This window comes from Musca autumnalis, unplaced genomic scaffold (genome assembly GCF_047663935.1).
Source record: "Musca autumnalis isolate F117 unplaced genomic scaffold, ASM4766393v1 scaffold_2, whole genome shotgun sequence".
NCBI classification, from domain to species: Eukaryota; Metazoa; Arthropoda; class Insecta; order Diptera; family Muscidae; genus Musca; species Musca autumnalis.
This window is the reverse complement of record NW_027411755.1, coordinates 31,190,691-31,211,609: the sequence shown is the minus strand read 5'-3', so window position 1 is coordinate 31,211,609 and position 20,919 is coordinate 31,190,691. Positions and strand designations below refer to the sequence as shown.

The 20,919-nt window shown below is 32.5% G+C and overlaps 2 protein-coding genes across 5 annotated transcripts in view; both read right to left on the bottom strand.

Moving 5' to 3' along the window:
- The window catches only part of LOC141392692 (thrombospondin type-1 domain-containing protein 4-like), a 70,520-nt gene extending 67,957 nt beyond the window's left edge, over nt 1-2,563 (bottom strand). The window contains exon 1 of the mRNA XM_073965573.1: nt 2,444-2,563. Within this exon, the coding sequence (XP_073821674.1) occupies nt 2,444-2,463 (20 nt within the window). The 5' untranslated portion in view covers nt 2,464-2,563. The remainder of the gene's footprint in view (nt 1-2,443) is intronic.
- A 7,535-nt stretch (nt 2,564-10,098) lies between these two features.
- On the bottom strand, nt 10,099-13,562 carry LOC141392690 (uncharacterized). 4 transcript variants are annotated; one of them, XM_073965572.1, is made up of 3 exons: nt 13,342-13,562; nt 11,448-13,263; nt 10,099-11,360 (listed from the first exon to the last, which is right to left on the bottom strand). In XM_073965572.1, exon 3 carries the CDS (start codon nt 11,184-11,186, stop codon nt 10,167-10,169), a length of 1,020 nt encoding a protein of 339 aa, XP_073821673.1. In that variant the 5' UTR covers nt 11,187-11,360; nt 11,448-13,263; nt 13,342-13,562; the 3' UTR covers nt 10,099-10,166. The 4 variants fall into 4 exon arrangements, with proteins under 4 accessions (XP_073821673.1, XP_073821671.1, XP_073821672.1 ...); XM_073965570.1 differs by having other exon boundaries at nt 10,099-11,363; nt 11,448-13,562; XM_073965571.1 differs by having other exon boundaries at nt 11,448-13,562.
- Between the last annotated feature and the right edge of the window lie 7,357 nt (nt 13,563-20,919).

Sequence of the window (20,919 nt, the reverse complement as noted above, 5' to 3'; positions counted from 1 at the left end):
AAATATTCTTTTAAAAAATCCACGTCATGAGGGCCAATGGAAAAAATATTCTTTTAAAAAATCCACGTCTTGAGGGCCAATGGAAAAAATATTCTTTTAAAAAATCTACGTCTTGAGGGCCAATGGAAAAAATATTCTTTTAAAAAATCCACGTCTTGAGGGCCAATGGAAAAAATATTCTTTTAAGAAATCCACGTCTTGAGGGCCAATGGAAAAAATATTCTTTTAAGAAATCCACGTCTTGAGGGCCAATGGAAAAAATATTCTTTTAAAAAATCCACGTCTTGAGGGCCAATGGAAAAAATATTCTTTTAAAAAATCCACGTCTTGAGGGCCAATGGAAAAAATATTCTTTTAAAAATCCACGTCTTGAGGGCCAATGGAAAAAATATTCTTTTAAAAAATCCACGTCCTGAGGGCTAATGGAAAAAATATTCTTTTAAAAAATCCGCATCTAGCGGGCCAATGGAAAAACTATTCTTTTAAAAAATCCACGTCATGAGAACTAATGGAAAAAATTCTTTTAAAAAAATCCACGTCGTGAGGGCCAATGGAAAAAATATTCTTTTAAAAAAATCCACGTCGTGAGGGCCAATGGAAAAAATATTCTTTTAAAAAATCCACGTCTTGAGGGCCAATGGAAAAAATATTCTTTTAAAAAATCCACGTCCTGAGGGCTAATGGAAAAAATATTCTTTTAAAAAATCCGCATCTTGCGGGCCAATGGAAAAACTATTCTTTTAAAAAATCCACGTCATGAGAACTAATGGAAAAAATTCTTTTAAAAAAATCCACGTCTTGAGGGCCAATGGAAAAAATATTCTTTTAAAAAATCCACGTCTTGAGGGCCAATGGAAAAAATATTCTTTTAAAAAATCCACGTCTTGAGGGCCAATGGAAAAAATATTCTTTTAAAAAATCCACGTCTTGAGGGCCAATGGAAAAAATATTCTTTTAAAAAATCCACGTCTTGAGGGCCAATGGAAAAAATATTCTTTTAAAAAATCCACGTCTTGAGGGCCAATGGAAAAAATATTCTTTTAAAAAATCCACGTCTTGAGGGCCAATGGAAAAAATATTCTTTTAAAAAATCCACGTCTTGAGGGCCAATGGAAAAAATATTCTTTTAAAAAATCCACGTCTTGAGGGCCAATGGAAAAAATATTCTTTTAAAAAATCCACGTCTTGAGGGCCAATGGAAAAAATATTCTTTTAAAAAATCCACGTCTTGAGGGCCAATGGAAAAAATATTCTTTTAAAAAATCCACGTCTTGAGGGCCAATGGAAAAAATATTCTTTTAAAAAATCCACGTCTTGAGGGCCAATGGAAAAAATATTCTTTTAAAAAATCCACGTCTTGAGGGCCAATGGAAAAAATATTCTTTTAAAAAATCCACGTCTTGAGGGCCAATGGAAAAAATATTCTTTTAAAAAATCCACGTCTTGAGGGCCAATGGAAAAATATTCTTTTAAAAAATGCACGCATTGAGGGCCAATGGAAAAATATTCTTTTAAAAAATCCACGTCTTGAGGGCCAATGGAAGAATATTCTTTTAAAAAATCCACGTCTTGAGGGCCAATGGAAAAAATATTCTTTTAAAAAATCCACGTCTTGAGGGCCAATGGAAAAAATATTCTTTTAAAAAATCCACGTCTTGAGGGCCAATGGAAAAAATATTCTTTTAAAAAATCCACGTCTTGAGGGCCAATGGAAAAAATATTCTTTTAAAAAATCCACGTCTTGAGGGCCAATGGAAAAAATATTCTTTTAAAAAATCCACGTCTTGAGGGCCAATGGAAAAAATATTCTTTTAAAAATCCACGTCTTGAGGGCCAATGGAAAAAATTTTCTTTTAAGAAATCCACGTCTTGGGGGCCAATGGAAAAAATATTCTTTTAAAAAATCCACGTCCTGAGGGCTAATGGAAAAAATATTCTTTTAAAAAATCCGCATCTTGCGGGCCAATGGAAAAACTATTCTTTTAAAAAATCCACGTCATAAGAACTATTGGAAAAAATTCTTTTAAAAAAATCCACGTCGTGAGGGCCAATGGAAATAATATTCTTTTAAAAAATCCAAGTCTCGAGGGCCAATGGAAAAAATATTCTTTTAAAAAAATCCACGTCGTGAGGGCCAATGGAAATAATATTCTTTTAAAAAATCCAAGTCTCGAGGGCCAATGGAAAAAATATTCTTTTAAAAAATCCACGTCTTAAGGGCCAATGGAAAAAATATTCTTTTAAAAAATCCACGCCTTGTGTGAGCCTTTGAAAAAATATTCTTTTAAAAAATCCACGTCTTAAGGGCCAATGGAAAAAATATTCTTTTAAAAAATTCACTCCTTGTGTGAGCCTTTCAAAAAATATTCTCTAAAAAATCCACGTTTTGTTGGTCGTTTTCAAATATTGGTTTTAAATTTTTTATAATTATTTAAGAACCGACCTGATAAGTAGCAAACGCATTTTGTTAATTATATTATTTTATTTCACTTAATTTTAATTATGAGAGAAAATTAACACTTTCTTATCGTATTCCGCACGCTACAAATAACAAAAGACAACTGAAATCTAACCAGGAGATCTTCCCAAAAAATCTTGTAAAATTTAAGATTCACTAATAAAACAAATCAAAACTGTTGATGGAAATTTATGTTTAATTATTTATTTATGTCGAAAGAAATCCATCAAATTGTGATCAACGAACATTTATAAAATAAATTTCATCAAATTAATTCAATAGAATTCTAATGGTCTTAGCTATTGTTTATATTTTCTAATGACATGGATTGATCATTAGAAAATTTTTGTTTATTTGTTTAATAAAACGAGGCTGTTGCACATTGATAATTTTGTGATTTGTTGTTAAATTGTTGTATTCCCTCAATTTCAAAAAACTATTAGTACGGAATTTTTGTTGGTATTGGGTATTGCACAAAGAAATTGGTAATTTATTGTTAAGTTTTAAGTTAATTTTAAATAAAAAATATGCTTTCTTTCTGCCGCCTAAAAATATGCTTTCATTTTATTTGGCTATCAATCGAATTTTCCAACTACCCACAATACGTGGATTTTTTAAAAGAATATTTTTTCCAACTACCCACAACACGTGGATTTTTTAAAAGAATATTTTTTCAACTACTCAGCAGACGTGGATTTTTTAAATAAATATTTTTTCCAACTACCCGCAAGACGTGGATTTTTTAAAAGAATATTTTTTCCAACTACCCACAAGACGTGGATTTTTTAAAAGAATATTTTTCCAACTACCCACAAGACGTGGATTTTTTAAAAGAATATTTTTTCCAACTACCCACAATACGTGGATTTTTTAAAAGAATATTTTTTCCAACTACCCACAATACGTGGATCATTTAAAAGAATATTTTTTCCAACTACCCACAAGACGTGGATTTTTTAAAAAAATATTTTTTCCAACTACCCACAAGACGTGGATTTTTTAAAAAAATATTTTTTCCAAATACCCACAAGACGTGGATCTTTTAAAAGAATATTTTTTCCAACTACCCACAAGACGTGGATTTTTTAAAAAAATATTTTTTCCAACTACCCACAAGACGTGGATTTTTTAAAAAAATATTTTTTCCAACTACCCACAAGACGTGGATTTTTTAAAAAAATATTTTTTCCAACTACCCACAATACGTGGATTTTTTAAAAGAATATTTTTTCCAACTACCCACAAGACGTGGATTTTTTAAAAGAATATTTTTTCCAACTACCCACAATACGTGGATCTTTTAAAAGAATATTTTTTCCAACTACCCACAAGACGTGGATTTTTTAAAAGAATATTTTTTCTAACTACCCACAAGACGTGAGTTTCTTTAAAAGAATATTTTTACCAACTACCCACAAGACGTGGATTTTTTAAAAGAATATTTTTTCCAACTACCCACAAGACGTGGATTTTTTAAAAGAATATTTTTTCCAACTACCCACAAGACGTGGATTTTTTTAAAGAATATTTTTTCCAACTACCCACAAGACGTGGATTTTTTAAAAGAATATTTTTTCCAACTACCCACAAGACGTGGATTTTTTAAAAGAATATTTTTTCCAACTACCCACAAGACGTGGATTTTTTAAAAGAATATTTTTTCCAACTACCCACAAGACGTGGATTTTTTAAAAGAATATTTTTTCCAACTACCCACAAGACGTGAATTTTTTAAAAGAATATTTTTTCCAACTACCCACAAGACGTGGATTTTTTAAAAGAATATTTTTTCCAACTACCCACAAGACGTGGATTTTTTAAAAGAATATTTTTTCCAACTACCCACAAGACGTGGATTTTTTAAAAGAATATTTTTTCCAACTACCCACAAGACGTGGATTTTTTAAAAGAATATTTTTTCCAACTACCCACAAGACGTGGATTTTTTAAAAGAATATTTTTTTCCAACTACCCACAAGACGTGGATTTTTTAAAAGAATATTTTTTCCAACTACCCACAAGACGTGGATTTTTTAAAAGAATATTTTTTCCAACTACCCACAAGACGTGGATTTTTTAAAAGAATATTTTTTGCAACTACCCACAAGACGTGAGTTTCTTTAAAAGAATATTTTTACCAACTACCCACAATACGTGGATTTTTTAAAAGAATATTTTTTCCAACTACCCACAATACGTGGATCTTTTAAAAGAATATTTTTTCCAACTACCCACAAGACGTGGATTTTTTAAAAAAATATTTTTTCCAACTACCCACAAGACGTGGATTTTTTAAAAAAATATTTTTTCCAAATACCCACAAGACGTGGATCTTTTAAAAGAATATTTTTTCCAACTACCCACAAGACGTGGATTTTTTAAAAAAATATTTTTTCCAACTACCCACAAGACGTGGATTTTTTAAAAAAATATTTTTTCCAACTACCCACAATACGTGGATTTTTTAAAAGAATATTTTTTCCAACTACCCACAAGACGTGGATTTTTTAAAAGAATATTTTTTCCAACTACCCACAATACGTGGATCTTTTAAAAGAATATTTTTTCCAACTACCCACAAGACGTGGATTTTTTAAAAGAATATTTTTTCTAACTACCCACAAGACGTGAGTTTCTTTAAAAGAATATTTTTACCAACTACCCACAAGACGTGGATTTTTTAAAAGAATATTTTTTCCAACTACCCACAAGACGTGGATTTTTTAAAAGAATATTTTTTCCAACTACCCACAAGACGTGGATTTTTTTAAAGAATATTTTTTCCAACTACCCACAAGACGTGGATTTTTTAAAAGAATATTTTTTCCAACTACCCACAAGACGTGAGTTTCTTTAAAAGAATATTTTTACCAACTACCCACAATACGTGGATCTTTTAAAAGAATATTTTTTCCAACTACCCACAAGACGTGGATTTTTTAAAAAAATATTTTTTCCAACTACCCACAAGACGTGGATTTTTTAAAAAAATATTTTTTCCAAATACCCACAAGACGTGGATCTTTTAAAAGAATATTTTTTCCAACTACCCACAAGACGTGGATTTTTTAAAAAAATATTTTTTCCAACTACCCACAAGACGTGGATTTTTTAAAAAAATATTTTTTCCAACTACCCACAATACGTGGATTTTTTAAAAGAATATTTTTTCCAACTACCCACAAGACGTGGATTTTTTAAAAGAATATTTTTTCCAACTACCCACAATACGTGGATCTTTTAAAAGAATATTTTTTCCAACTACCCACAAGACGTGGATTTTTTAAAAGAATATTTTTTCCAACTACCCACAAGACGTGGATTTTTTAAAAGAATATTTTTTCTAACTACCCACAAGACGTGAGTTTCTTTAAAAGAATATTTTTACCAACTACCCACAAGACGTGGATTTTTTAAAAGAATATTTTTTCCAACTACCCACAAGACGTGGATTTTTTAAAAGAATATTTTTTCCAACTACCCACAAGACGTGGATTTTTTTAAAGAATATTTTTTCCAACTACCCACAAGACGTGGATTTTTTAAAAGAATATTTTTTCCAACTACCCACAAGACGTGAGTTTCTTTAAAAGAATATTTTTACCAACTACCCACAATACGTGGATTTTTTAAAAGAATATTTTTTCCAACTACCCACAATACGTGGATCTTTTAAAAGAATATTTTTTCCAACTACCCACAAGACGTGGATTTTTTAAAAAAATATTTTTTCCAACTACCCACAAGACGTGGATTTTTTAAAAAAATATTTTTTCCAAATACCCACAAGACGTGGATCTTTTAAAAGAATATTTTTTCCAACTACCCACAAGACGTGGATTTTTTAAAAAAATATTTTTTCCAACTACCCACAAGACGTGGATTTTTTAAAAAAATATTTTTTCCAACTACCCACAATACGTGGATTTTTTAAAAGAATATTTTTTCCAACTACCCACAAGACGTGGATTTTTTAAAAGAATATTTTTTCCAACTACCCACAATACGTGGATCTTTTAAAAGAATATTTTTTCCAACTACCCACAAGACGTGGATTTTTTAAAAGAATATTTTTTCTAACTACCCACAAGACGTGAGTTTCTTTAAAAGAATATTTTTACCAACTACCCACAAGACGTGGATTTTTTAAAAGAATATTTTTTCCAACTACCCACAAGACGTGGATTTTTTAAAAGAATATTTTTTCCAACTACCCACAAGACGTGGATTTTTTTAAAGAATATTTTTTCCAACTACCCACAAGACGTGGATTTTTTAAAAGAATATTTTTTCCAACTACCCACAAGACGTGGATTTTTTAAAAGAATATTTTTTCCAACTACCCACAAGACGTGGATTTTTTAAAAGAATATTTTTTCCAACTACCCACAAGACGTGGATTTTTTAAAAGAATATTTTTTCCAACTACCCACAAGACGTGAATTTTTTAAAAGAATATTTTTTCCAACTACCCACAAGACGTGGATTTTTTAAAAGAATATTTTTTCCAACTACCCACAAGACGTGGATTTTTTAAAAGAATATTTTTTCCAACTACCCACAAGACGTGGATTTTTTAAAAGAATATTTTTTCCAACTACCCACAAGACGTGGATTTTTTAAAAGAATATTTTTTCCAACTACCCACAAGACGTGGATTTTTTAAAAGAATATTTTTTTCCAACTACCCACAAGACGTGGATTTTTTAAAAGAATATTTTTTCCAACTACCCACAAGACGTGGATTTTTTAAAAGAATATTTTTTCCAACTACCCACAAGACGTGGATTTTTTAAAAGAATATTTTTTTCCAACTACCCACAAGACGTGGATTTTTTAAAAGAATATTTTTTCCAACTACCCACAAGACGTGAATTTTTTAAAAGAATATTTTTTCCAACTACCCACAAGACGTGGATTTTTTAAAAGAATATTTTTTTCCAACTACCCACAAGACGTGGATTTTTTAAAAGAATATTTTTTCCAACTACCCACAAGACGTGGATTTTTTAAAAGAATATTTTTTCCAACTACCCACAAGACGTGGATTTTTTAAAAGAATATTTTTTCCAACTACCCACAAGACGTGGATTTTTTAAAAGAATATTTTTTCCAACTACCCACAATACGTGGATCTTTTAAAAGAATATTTTTTCCAACTACCCACAAGACGTGGATTTTTTAAAAAAATATTTTTTCCAACTACCCACAAGACGTGGATTTTTTAAAAAAATATTTTTTCCAAATACCCACAAGACGTGGATCTTTTAAAAGAATATTTTTTCCAACTACCCACAAGACGTGGATTTTTTAAAAAAATATTTTTTCCAACTACCCACAAGACGTGGATTTTTTAAAAAAATATTTTTTCCAACTACCCACAAGACGTGGATCTTTTAAAAGAATATTTTTTCCAACTACCCACAAGACGTGGATTTTTTAAAAAAATATTTTTTCCAACTACCCACAATACGTGGATTTTTTAAAAGAATATTTTTTCCAACTACCCACAAGACGTGGATTTTTTAAAAGAATATTTTTTCCAACTACCCACAATACGTGGATCTTTTAAAAGAATATTTTTTCCAACTACCCACAAGACGTGGATTTTTTAAAAGAATATTTTTTCCAACTACCCACAATACGTGGATCTTTTAAAAGAATATTTTTTCCAACTACCCACAAGACGTGGATTTTTTAAAAGAATATTTTTTCCAACTACCCACAAGACGTGGATTTTTTAAAAGAATATTTTTTCCAACTACCCACAAGACGTGGATTTTTTTAAAGAATATTTTTTCCAACTACCCACAAGACGTGGATTTTTTAAAAGAATATTTTTTCCAACTACCCACAAGACGTGGATTTTTTAAAAGAATATTTTTTCCAACTACCCACAAGACGTGGATTTTTTAAAAGAATATTTTTTCCAACTACCCACAAGACGTGGATTTTTTAAAAGAATATTTTTTCCAACTACCCACAAGACGTGGATTTTTTAAAAGAATATTTTTTCCAACTACCCACAAGACGTGGATTTTTTAAAAGAATATTTTTTCCAACTACCCACAAGACGTGGATTTTTTAAAAGAATATTTTTTCCAACTACCCACAAGACGTGGATTTTTTAAAAGAATATTTTTTCCAACTACCCACAAGACGTGGATTTTTTAAAAGAATATTTTTTCCAACTACCCACAAGACGTGGATTTTTTAAAAGAATATTTTTTCCAACTACCCACAAGACGTGGATTTTTTAAAAGAATATTTTTTCCAACTACCCACAAGACGTGGATTTTTTAAAAGAATATTTTTTCCAACTACCCACAAGACGTGGATTTTTTAAAAGGATATTTTTTCCATTGGCCCTCAAGACGTGGATTTTTAAAAGAATATTTTTTTCCATTGGCCCTCAAGACGTGGCTTTTTTAGAAGATTATTTTTTTCATTGACCCTCAAGACATGCATTTTTTTAAAAGAATATTTTTCTAACAACCCACAATACGTGGATTTTTTAAAATAATATTTTTTCCATTGACCCTCAAGACGTGGATTTTTTAAAATAATATTTTTTCCAACAACCCACAAGACGTGGATTTTTTAAAATAATATTTTTTCCAACAACCCACAAGACGTGGATTTTTTAAAATAATATTTTTTCCAACTACCCACAAGACGTGGATTTTTTAAAAGAATATTTTTTCCAACTACCCACAAGACGTGGATTTTTAAAAGAATATTTTTTCCAACTACCCACAAGATGTGGATTTTTTAAAAGAATATTTTTTCCAACTACCCACAATACGTGGATCTTTTAAAAGAATATTATTTCCAACTACCCACAAGACGTGGATTTTTTAAAAGAATATTTTTTCCAACTACCCACAAGACGTGGATTTTTTAAAAGAATATTTTTTCCAACTACCCACAAGACGTGGATTTTTTTAAAAAAATATTTTTTCCAACTACCAACAAGACATGGATTTTTTAAAAGAATATTTTTTCCAACTACCCACAAGACGTGGATTTTTTAAAAGAATATTTTTTCCAACTACCCACAAGATGTGGATTGTTTAAAAGAATATTTTTTCCAACTACCCACAAGATGTGGATTTTTTAAAAGAATATTTTTTCCAACTACCCACAAGATGTGGATTTTTTAAAAGAATATTTTTTCCAACTACCCACAAGATGTGGATTTTTTAAAAGAATATTTTTTCCAGACGTGAATCTTTTAAAAGAATTTTTTTTCCAGATGTGAATTTTTTAAAGAATATTTTTTCCAACTACCCACAAGATGTGGATTTTTTAAAAAAATATTTTTTCCAGACGTGAATTTTTTAAAAGAATTTTTTTTCCAGATGTGAATTTTTTAAAAGAATATTTTTTCCAACAACCCGCAAGACGTGGATTTTTAAAAATATTTGTTCCAACTATTTACAAGACGTGAATTTTAAAATTTTTAAAGAAGCATCCCTTTCTTTTAGAAAATGTCTATACAAGCACTCTTTCTTTCAGAAAGGGTCTATGGAAGCACCCTTCTTTCAGAAACGTTCTACAAAACATCGAACAACCCACATTCCTAGAATTGGAGGCAGACCCAGAGCCAGATTAAGCGAAAAAGAAACGATTTTTGTAAATTTATTTTGATTTTTCATTCAATTTTGTACTTTATTGTTCACTTTTAAAAACTTTATACAATAAGAAATTAAAGTGGTATAAAAAACTTCGAATCTATATCCTCCTGGTTCTTATTTGATGTACTTGGGAATAATTCACTAGCTTTTGTTCTTTCAGTTGTGACCATATCTGGGCGTACAGAATGAGGATTGTGATCACTTTGATCATAATCTGGATCATACGATTCAACCTTAGAAACGACATTTTGACAAGTTCTCTTTGGCGTAATAAATTGCGGCTCATCGTGTTCAGGTGCAGCTTCCGTCGATGCCTTTCGCTTGGGTTGTGCCTCGACCACTTTTATTGTTTCAATCAAATTCAATTCTAATGGCCATTCTTCGGCGAAATCAAAAACTTGCGATGGACTACCTTCAAAGTGCCAGTATCTTTGTCCCATGTTCAAAACAATTTGCGCCTGTTCTAGAAAATCGCTGCCAAGTAATGTGCGATTATTTTTGTCGTCTGGAAAGATCAAAAATTTTATGTCCAAACTTCTGCCACCTATGCCAATGTTACATGTCGTCGTTAAGATCTCTCGCACAGTTGTTGTACCATCGGAAAGTACGGTTTGACAATCCTCCGTTTGAAATGTGCAGCCTTTGAACTTCATTAGGCGCCATAAATTGGAGCTAGCGACACTTTTTTTGGCTCCAGTGTCAAAATAAGCCTGACCCGGGATACCAAAAAGTTCAACATTCACTATGGGGATGTCTCGACCAACCCATATACCCAAGGGATTGAATCCCAGCATCATTGGCGACATAATTTTTGTCTCCTTGCTACAATTCGGGCAATTCGAACGAACATAGCCAGGAGCGTTGCAGCCATAACAGGCAAGCTTTGGTTTCACCAATGCTAACTCCGCCTCAGCCAGAGCTTTTGCAAACTCATGTTGCTTCTTAAAACAGTTTTCAACCGTGTGCCCCTTCTTACGGCAATGTGAACAACGCTTCTTCGGACCGCCTTCGGGATCACTTTCATTAGGTTCAGTCTTCACCTCGCGTTCACGTATTATTATGTCTTCAGCTTCTGTTGCAGCTGCAAGCATTGTGGCACCCCCTTTACCCTCTTCCGATCATCATATCAGTAAACAGATCACCACGACTTCATGGGATCCGTACTATTCGGAACCATGTCAAGTATTCGAAGAATTTACCACTCACCGCTTCAGAGAGCTGTACATTCGGGGACATCATCACGGCTGCAACTTCTCGATACAAACCTACTGATCGAATACCTGAAATCAGAACAAATTTCACAGAAGAGGCGACGGGACGGGCCCTAAAGACTCAAGAGTTAGAGAACTTACACTTGAACTAAGCAGGCTAGCATGCGAACACAAGCCGAAAAAGTGGCTGGACCATCTGAAGCAATGCAACATTGGTGCAGGAATAAGTAAATTGTGGGCAAAGTTTAAATGATTACATATTGAATTCTGGACAAAAGGATCCCAGCAAACCAAATGTCTGAACAATTTCGGAAGCAAAATCTTTCAGATTTCGTTCCGATTTCTAAACGATTTTTCGTAGGGGAATTCGTTCAGATTTCGTTCCGATTTCGGAGAAAATGTCGGAAGTAAATTTCCCTTCGAATATGCTAATGTTTTTCTTCGGATTTCGTTACGAATTCTGATCGATATGTGGGAAACAAATTTCCCTTCACACAACAACCACCTTTTGTATATATGTATCTAACAAGCAACCTTTTAGTTTGTTGTCGAAAAACAAAAGGGTTGGTTATAAAATTCGCATATACAGTTTTTAAATATTTTAAATATAAATGCAACATATAATAATCCAAGTTAGTGCTGATAGACTCAACATATTTACACATGGTTTACATTGTTCTACTATAACTACAAAATGATAATAGTGAAAATCATTACCCAGCAAACCAAATGTCGGATGTCCGACATATCGAAACAATTTCGGAAGCAAAATCGTTCAGATTTCGTATCGATTTCTATACGATTTTTCGTAGGGGAATTTGTTCAGATTTCGTTCCGATTTCGGAGAAAATGTCGGAAGTGAATTTCCCTTCGAATTTGCTAATGTTTTTCTTCCGATTTCGTTACGAATTCGGATCGATATGTCGGAAACAATTTTCCCTTCGCACAACAACCACCTTTTGTATATATCTAAAAAGTAACATTTTAGTTTGTTGTCGAAAAACAAAATGGCTGGTTATAAAATTCGCATATACATTTTTTAAATATTTTAAATATAAATGCAACATATAATAATTCAAGCTAGTGCTGATAAACTCAACATATTCGTACACAAAGTTTACATTGTTCTACTATAACTACAAAATGATAACAACAGTAAAAATCACTAGATATCATTGAAATTATAATCTTCCAATAAAAAAAAATTATCAATAAAAAAGAGGCATCAAAGAAAAATTTTTTTTCTTCGATAATCATACGAAATTATTCCAAAATTGTTCAGAAACCTTTACGAAAGTTCGGAAGGTACCTCCGATTTTCATACGACATTATTCCGAAATCGTTCAGAAATCTGTACGAAAATTCGGAGGAAGAAATTCGAATTCCGAATTTCCCAAGGATTTTGTTCCGATTTCGTTGCGAATTCTGACCGAAATCGATCCGATTTCGCTCCGACAATTCGTTCCGAAATTATGTCAACCACTTCATACAACTTTCGTTAAGATATCGTTACGATTTCGGATCAGATATCGGACGTAACGTCCGAAATTTGTTCCGATTTCGTTACGATATCGGTACGATTGGTTTGCTGGGTAGATACGTTTGAAATTTCTCTCCCTTGTCGTTGTTGTACTATGTAAGGTGGTGGTAATGGGTATTTTTGTGGATGTAGGTGCGGCAATTGATGAAGGCCTTGGCTCTTGGGCAAAGAACGACTAGAACAAGTCATGGTCAATGGGGCCATATGAAATATGGTTATTCAACAACGTTATAGTGTTATTTTAACCGTGGGTTTATAGAGCACCACGAAAGTAATAAGGCGAAAAGGAGTGTGCTAACACCGTATAAGAATAGCTCTCCATGTCGAGAATGCACCACCACATTTACGATGCAAGTGTCATCCGAAACGGGAAATCATGTTTTTACCCTAAATATGGTGTCTCCTCCTTACAAGCATCTAGAGGAAAGATCAATGAGATCACTTAACATTGTACTAAATAAAAGTAATTGTATAAGAACATAAATTTAAAATCACCTTTAGTTACCACCATTTAATGGTATTGAATGGTGTCTTTTCTGTCCATTTACAACAAGACACTTAGAATTCTACTACCTATTTCACAATTTCCCTTTTAAATAGCTTCACAAATGCTATTTTATCTCGTTTGTTCTTCCTTCAAATGTGCAATATTACTTAATTTAATTTTGATGAGGTACAAAAGGAAAGGACATGAATTGTTTTTCTTGACCCATGCATGCTCTGTTTATATTACACTGAACATACTCATTACATGTCATGGTACAATAATACAGGTAGCATTATCATGCCAGCTGATGGTAACATATGGTCTGTTCCTTTACTTCTGAAAGTGGTAAAACCGGCAAAAGTAGTAAAAGTTGAAAACTGCTCCCATATGAATTGTATTGTGTCTGAAGTAAAGGAACGCTTTTCGAGTAAAAAGTTGTAAAACTTGAAGATTCTTGAACGTAAAGGAACAGGGCTATAATGTGTCAACTGCATTGAATTGATGTCAAATTTTGACACCTTATGCTACCAACAATTGCCGATGCGGCTACCTGTGTATTTGTACCATGTTACATACGATACAGCTCATGGCACAATTACCCAGGTAGTGGCCTCGTAAAATTTTGAATATGTTATGTCAAAACTTTCTTTATGTTGTTGGGGAAATTACAACAAAAATTATTTTTTATAAAGGGATTTGACTTTTCATGTTCGGTCAGCTGGTGTGATACCACTACCTGGTAGTTCTGACATGATACAGCTCATTTAGACTAATAGTTAGTTTACATTTACGAAATCCACTCGAACGAAAAACGAAATCCAATGGATTTCAGATGAATTTATATTTGACGTATACGCATGGCACAATCATACAGGTACCCCATCAGCCCAGCTGATGTACTGTAAGCTGTCAAAAACATTGTTGTAATTGAAAACACAAAATTAAAAAAACAAAAATTTGTAATAATGTGTTTATTAATAACTGCCTAACCAAATTTTGTCGAAAAAATTGTGTGAATCGCTTTATTTTTGGAAAACATTTTTGACATTTGAAGTACTGGGGCTTGATTCTTGTTCTATGAAAATTTAAAATGAAAAATATTTTCTTTATAAAATTTTTCATTTGATATTTATTTACTTTGTAAAAGTTTTCATTTCAATTTTGAAGGCCTGAACTCGTTTTTGTTGTAGTTGTTGGCTGATGCATCTACCTGTTATGTAATTGTGCCACGCGTATACGAAAAGGAATTGGCAGTCCTTAAACAAACTTCGATTATTAAATTAAATCTTATCCGCCAGACTTCTCGTTTGTCAAATCAGCTGACTTCTTGCATGTTTTTACAAATTGTTGGTCTATAACATTCTGCAAATTTTTAGCTTCGAGAGAGTAAAATTAGTGGAGAGAGGTTACTGAGAACTTGCTGAGTACTTGCAAGTACTTTTTACTTGTGAAGTTATCGTACAGACCTTATATTTGACGTGTACGTAGAGGAATTGACAGTTGAAATCGAGTGGATTTCGTAAATGTAAACCAAGCATTAGTCTCAATGAGTATGTTCAGTGTTATATAAACAGAGCATGGTACAATTAAAAAGGTAGAAACAACGCGAATTGCTACAACAAAGCAACTTTTTTGTAATGTAAAATGTCAAAATTTTCGCCAAATGATCTCTTGTTGTCTGTTTATATCGCTTGTGTTTGTCTATAAAGTGAACACATGCTATCTCTTACTTACCGAATCATATGGTTTCTTGTTTTTATTTTTCATGGCGAATTCCTAGTTTTTTGACGTTTTAGATTCGATCAGCTGGGCTGAGCATCTACCTTTTTAATTGTATCATGAAACAGAGCAAATCTCATTGCATTTATACCCCGGTTACACTATTGAAGGTTAACCCACTGGGTTTAATAGATCCAGTGGGTTAATCTTTGCTGGTTACACTTAACTTTTCGAGGGTATAAACTGTCAGCTGATGTTTGTTTACGTATACATACAAAATAACTAATAAAGTCGTGTGTTACACTTTTACAATTTCTTGTATGAGATATCGTCCCCTCTTTGCTCATATTGGTATATTTTACACACGTGGATACATTTTTGTATCATTGTATCAATCGTACTTTTTGTTAAAAAAGTGTTTAATGAAACAAATGGTCTGTTCCAGTACTGTAAGAATCTACTATTTTTTACTATTTTTTCCGATAACATAAAGGAAAAAATGTTATCGTAGTAAAAAATAGTAGCTTCTTGCAGGTTCTGGAACAGAGCAAAAATAAATACATAATTTTATGATTTCCAAATAACTTTAGATTTATTAACTCCATAAAATCTCATGCGACCAATCGTAAACGTGTAAAATACGACAAACTCTGTTGCAAATTTTGGTACTTTTTGAGTAGAGTTGGATTTTTTTGCATAAATACCGAATACAACACTGTATTTTTGGTGGATTTGTGCCGGATTTAAAATAAACCCAGCCATGAGAGGATTTAATTTTTGTATGGCAAATCTGGTCAGATTTGAGCAGATTAAGCAAATAAATCAAGTGGGTTAACCCGGCAAAAAGCTGTAGTGTAACCGTGCTATTAGATATACAGTGGCTCACATTGAAAGTCGGGCAAACTATGTGAAAAAATTGTACACCTCACAAAAAAGTTTTTTTGAATGTTCTCGGAAATAGTTTTTAAAATTAAAAAAAGCATTTATTAAGGAATATAATAATGTAAAAAAAGATCTACTCCAGTGTAGTTATAACAAACGTAAAAACGAAATATTCAGAAAAACCTTAAAACTAGGCTCACAGCGAAAGTCGGGCAAACTCATAATTTTTATTTTGTATGCATTATTTAGTATTTTGTTGCATATCCTTTTTGAGTTTCGACATCTTTTAGTCTCTTTGGGATAGATTCAACCAATTTTTTACAGACATCAGGACTTATTTGGTCCCATTCTTCCTGTAATGCAGCTTTTAATTGATTTTTATTAGTGCACAGTCTATTTTGCATTCGGCGTCCAAGTTCATCCCACAAATGCTCGATTACATTAAGGTCAGGACTTTGAGCAGGGGTTTTAATTACCTTAGGACAATTATACAATAGCCAGTTTTTTGCTATCAGCGATGTGTGTTTTGGGTCATTGTCCTGATAAAATTTAAAATTATCGGCAATAGCCAACTTGCGTGCGCTTTCCTTAACATTTGCTTTCAAAATGTCGAGATAAATGTTTTTATCCATTATACCTTCTATAAAATGAAGGTTTCCGACACCTGAAGCTGACATGCAGCCCCACACCATCACTGATAAGCCTCCGTGCTTCACTGTCTTCTTAGTGTTCTTATGACAAAATTCTTCATTCCGCTTACGCCAAACATAACGACGACCATCAGAGCCAAACAAGTTAAATTTGCTCTCATCAGTAAAGAGGACCTGTAAAATATGAAAATACTAATGGAAATATTCGGCTAGCATGTTATACAAATTCTACCGTGCTCCAAAATGAAAAATCCTTCGAAATGTGCTCACGTGCGAATTCTAACCGATCTTTCCTATTTTTCTCACTGATGCATGGCTTTTTACGGGCTACTCTGCCATTTAAATTATTTTTCCGTAGTACCCTTCGCACCGTTTCTGCATGTACCTCTATTCCAAAATTATTTTTGACGATTGTGGCAAGTTTTGGAGCGGAAATAAATGGATCCTTTTGTACTTCACGTACTATGAACTTTTCGTCTCTTGGACTGAGTTTCTTTTTTACTGCTGCACGTTGTTTGTTTGATATTCTTTCGTCTTCCTTATATCTTTTGATAATGTCATGGACTGTCGACTTGCTTTTGCTAACGATATTAGCAATTTCGCGCTCGGTCTTTCCTTCTAAATAATTATTAATAACAATTTTTCGTTCTTCCAATGTGGACTGTTTAATTCTACGCGACATTGTATTAAAAATGTGAGTAAATTTCGAAACTTTGTATTTGGACGGCAGCTTGAGATCAACTAATGATTTTCCAAACCAAAAATAATAAGTGATGCTGAAATATAACGGTAAAACATGTGCCATTTTCTTCGAATTCGCTTTGCCCGACTTTCGGTGTGAGTATATTTCTTAGTTTTTTTTTCAAATAAGCTTTTGTAGTACAGTTACAAACAAAAGTTACAGCGATATTTCAATTTAAATTTGTTGTATACTAAGTAACTTTATAAATGTTTGAAATGAATTTAAAAAAAAGTTAATCAACACATTTAAACTAGGTGATAACTTGTTTATAATAACTTGCCCGACTTTTGATGTGAGACACTGTATCTTTTGGAGGATTCAAATGGTAGTCAGCTGATTTCTGTTCATAGCTCAATTACCAAGTCCCGGTCCACACTAGAGCGATTTCATTGCAAAAATTTCATGAATTTGGGCGTCTATAGATCGAGTTCGCATGGTACAATAATGTATAAATAAGGTAGGCCACAGCTAACAGCTGATTACAATTTTTTTCTTGTTATAGCCTATTCTGTCAAAAGCAGGGATGATATTTTTACTGTTGTTGACATTTGGCAATTATAAAGGTAGATGCATCGGTGAATTGTTTCAACAAAAAACTCCTTTAACACTATATCATAAAATTTTGGCGTTTTTTATTGTTGGACTGCAGAATTTTACATCTTTGTGTTTATTTCAGCTTTAGTCCATATTTTGTTGTATTCAAGTATTTGAATAACAACAAAATGTTTTACAGTGGATATGAAATTGATTAGTTGCGGGCGGAGGGTAGGGAATACTATAGTTTCAGTTGTCACCAAACAACTTCATCAGTTCCCTTTTCCGCCGACTCTGTATCGATAAACAGGTCAATAAGCCCATCCAGCAAATTAAACAAAATGAGAAATTTGCTATAGTATTCCCTACCCTCCGCCCGCAACTAATCAATTTCATATCCACTGTAAAACATTTTGTTGTTATTCAAATACTTGAATACAACAAAATATGGACTAAAGCTGAAATAAACACAAAGATGTATATCATAAAATTTAAAACAAGGACAACAAATTTTATTCGCTAAATAAAATTGTTGATTTCCAATATGCAGTAATACTTGCGAATGCACGATTTGTCAAGTATTGGATGCCAGCAATAAGTCTGTCTGGTTACCCCAAAATTTGTACCAATTGTTGCTGGAAGTCGTCTGTTAACACAAAAAGCCAGCAAAAGAGAGCGATTCGAGGAGACATTTTGAAATTTCTTTCACTGAGAGTTTGCAAATTCTTGCTGGACAAAATTCTTATAGCAAGCACTAGCAATTCTTCTTCTTCTTGAAAACAATCAAACATCTAGTTTTATTTTTTCGTTGATATACTATTTCATTTGGTGTATGTACACTTTTTCCCTATTAATTTTTTAATTTTTATAGAATTTACCGTTATTAGTATTATGGAATATATTTTTGTTGTATGTAATATTGTTTATTAGGGATATGAGATAGAACTATGTACTTGGATTTTCATAAAAATGCTTCCTTACCCTTAAAACTCGAGATTTATAGGGTGCATGTAGACTTTTTTGGTTGACTGTATGTTTGTGAAAATTAAAAACAATTTTATTGTGGAAATAGCAAGTCAAATTTTATTGCTTTTTTGGAGAACAAAGTTGCAAAGTGCGAAAAATCCTTTTTTGGGTCATTTTCTTTTTTATTTTTACTAAAATACTACATTTTTGCTTCCTTTGTTTCCTTCATTGGCGGACAAATTGTTCTGTTTTGGCAAGTCAGCTGATTACTTGCTGGTTTTTGCTGGGAAGGTGTCTGTTTACTTTTTACAATTTTCTAGCAAAAGAGAATAAAAACTCCTTTCCTTTCAAGTCTTAAGTTTTGGGTACAACTTTTGCTATTTTTGGAACACTCATCTAGCAATAATATTCTGGAGCATAACAGAATTGATTTATATTTTTTACTCTATTTGGTACTTTTAAAATAAACAGTGAAGTTCTAAATTCCATATGTTATACATCCTTTATTATTGCTCCATGTCATTTGACGTTTTAAGCCATGGCTACAGAGTTGTATTATGTAGTAATGATGACTCACTGACTGACTGATTCATAATCAACGCCAAGGCTAAACGGCTGGAAGTAGAATCTTGAAATTTTGAGGGAGTGTCACTCTTGGTCCCAAGGTGTCAGATAAGGCTGGATTTTTGGAAATTCGGACTATAACGGTACGAAAAGTACTAAAAGGTACTAAATATGATACTCTTAGTATTAGGCAAACGCGAAGAGCTAGAATTCTGAAATTTGGAATGAAGTTCACTGATGGAGAGCTAGAAAGGTGTACCAAAGGGTTTTTGGAAATTCGAACTATAAGTGTACGAAAAGTACTAAAAGTTACTAAATTTAGCACCATTTGGTATTACGTGAACGGAAAAAGCTAAATCATGAAATTTGGAATGAAAATCAAGGTTTAAAAGATGAGTTGATATAAGGAGGTGGTTTTGAAAATGTTTACGAATACTACTAAATGGTGCTAAATTTGGTACAATTTGAATTTGGGCGAACCTATAAAGTTGGAATTCTGAAATTTGGAATTACTATTACTGTTTGAGTGTAGGTAGTTTTCGAAATTCGTACATATGGGTACGAAAGGTACTAAATAGTACCAAATAAAGTACAATTTGGATTTGGGGGAACGGATGGAGCTGTAATCCTGAAATTTAGAATTAGGATTACTGTCGGAGTGTAGGATAGAGGTATTTTGGAAATTCGTACTTTTGGGTACGAAAAGTGCTATATGGTACCAAATTTGGTACAATATGAATTTAAGTGATCGGATAGGGCTGGAATAGTGAAATTTAGAATTAAGATTACTATTATGCCCTAAACACATACAACGTTTGAGTAAAGTTTTGTGCCATTTCTGGTAGATGAATAAAGGACAAAGTGCTGCCAAGTTTCAATTTTTCTTTATTCTTTTATCAGAAATGACACAAAACTTTACTCAAACGTTGGATGTGTTAAGGGCTTTAGAGTGTGGGATTGGGGTGCTTTCGGAAATTCGTACTTATGGCCACGAGAAGTACTAAATTCGTACTTGTGGGTACAAAAAGTACTGAGTGGTACTAAATTTTGTACAATTTGGATGAACGGATATAGCAGAAATGCTGAAATTTGGAATTAAGATTACTGTTGGAGTGTAGGATTGAGGTAGTTTTGGAAATTCGTACTTATACGTACGGAAATACTAAGTGGTACTAAATTTTGTTCAATTTAGATTTGTATGAACAGATAGAGCTGGAATCCTGAAATTTATAATTAAGATTACTTAGACCCCCTGCAGACAGTGAAATTAATTTCATGAAATTATGCGCTCTTAGATCGAGTTCCATATTAAAGTCACTTTATTATATTGCTTGTAGTGGGTAATTCGATCTAAAACCCCTGTAAAATGTGAAAATTTTCAGTGTCAGTTTCACAGTCTGGCATTAGTCTTATGGAGTGCAGGATTGAGGTAGCTTTGGAAATTCGTACTTAAGGTACGAAAAGTACTAAATTTGGTACATTTTAGATTTTGGGTGAACGGATAGAGTTGTAATAATGAAATTCGGAAT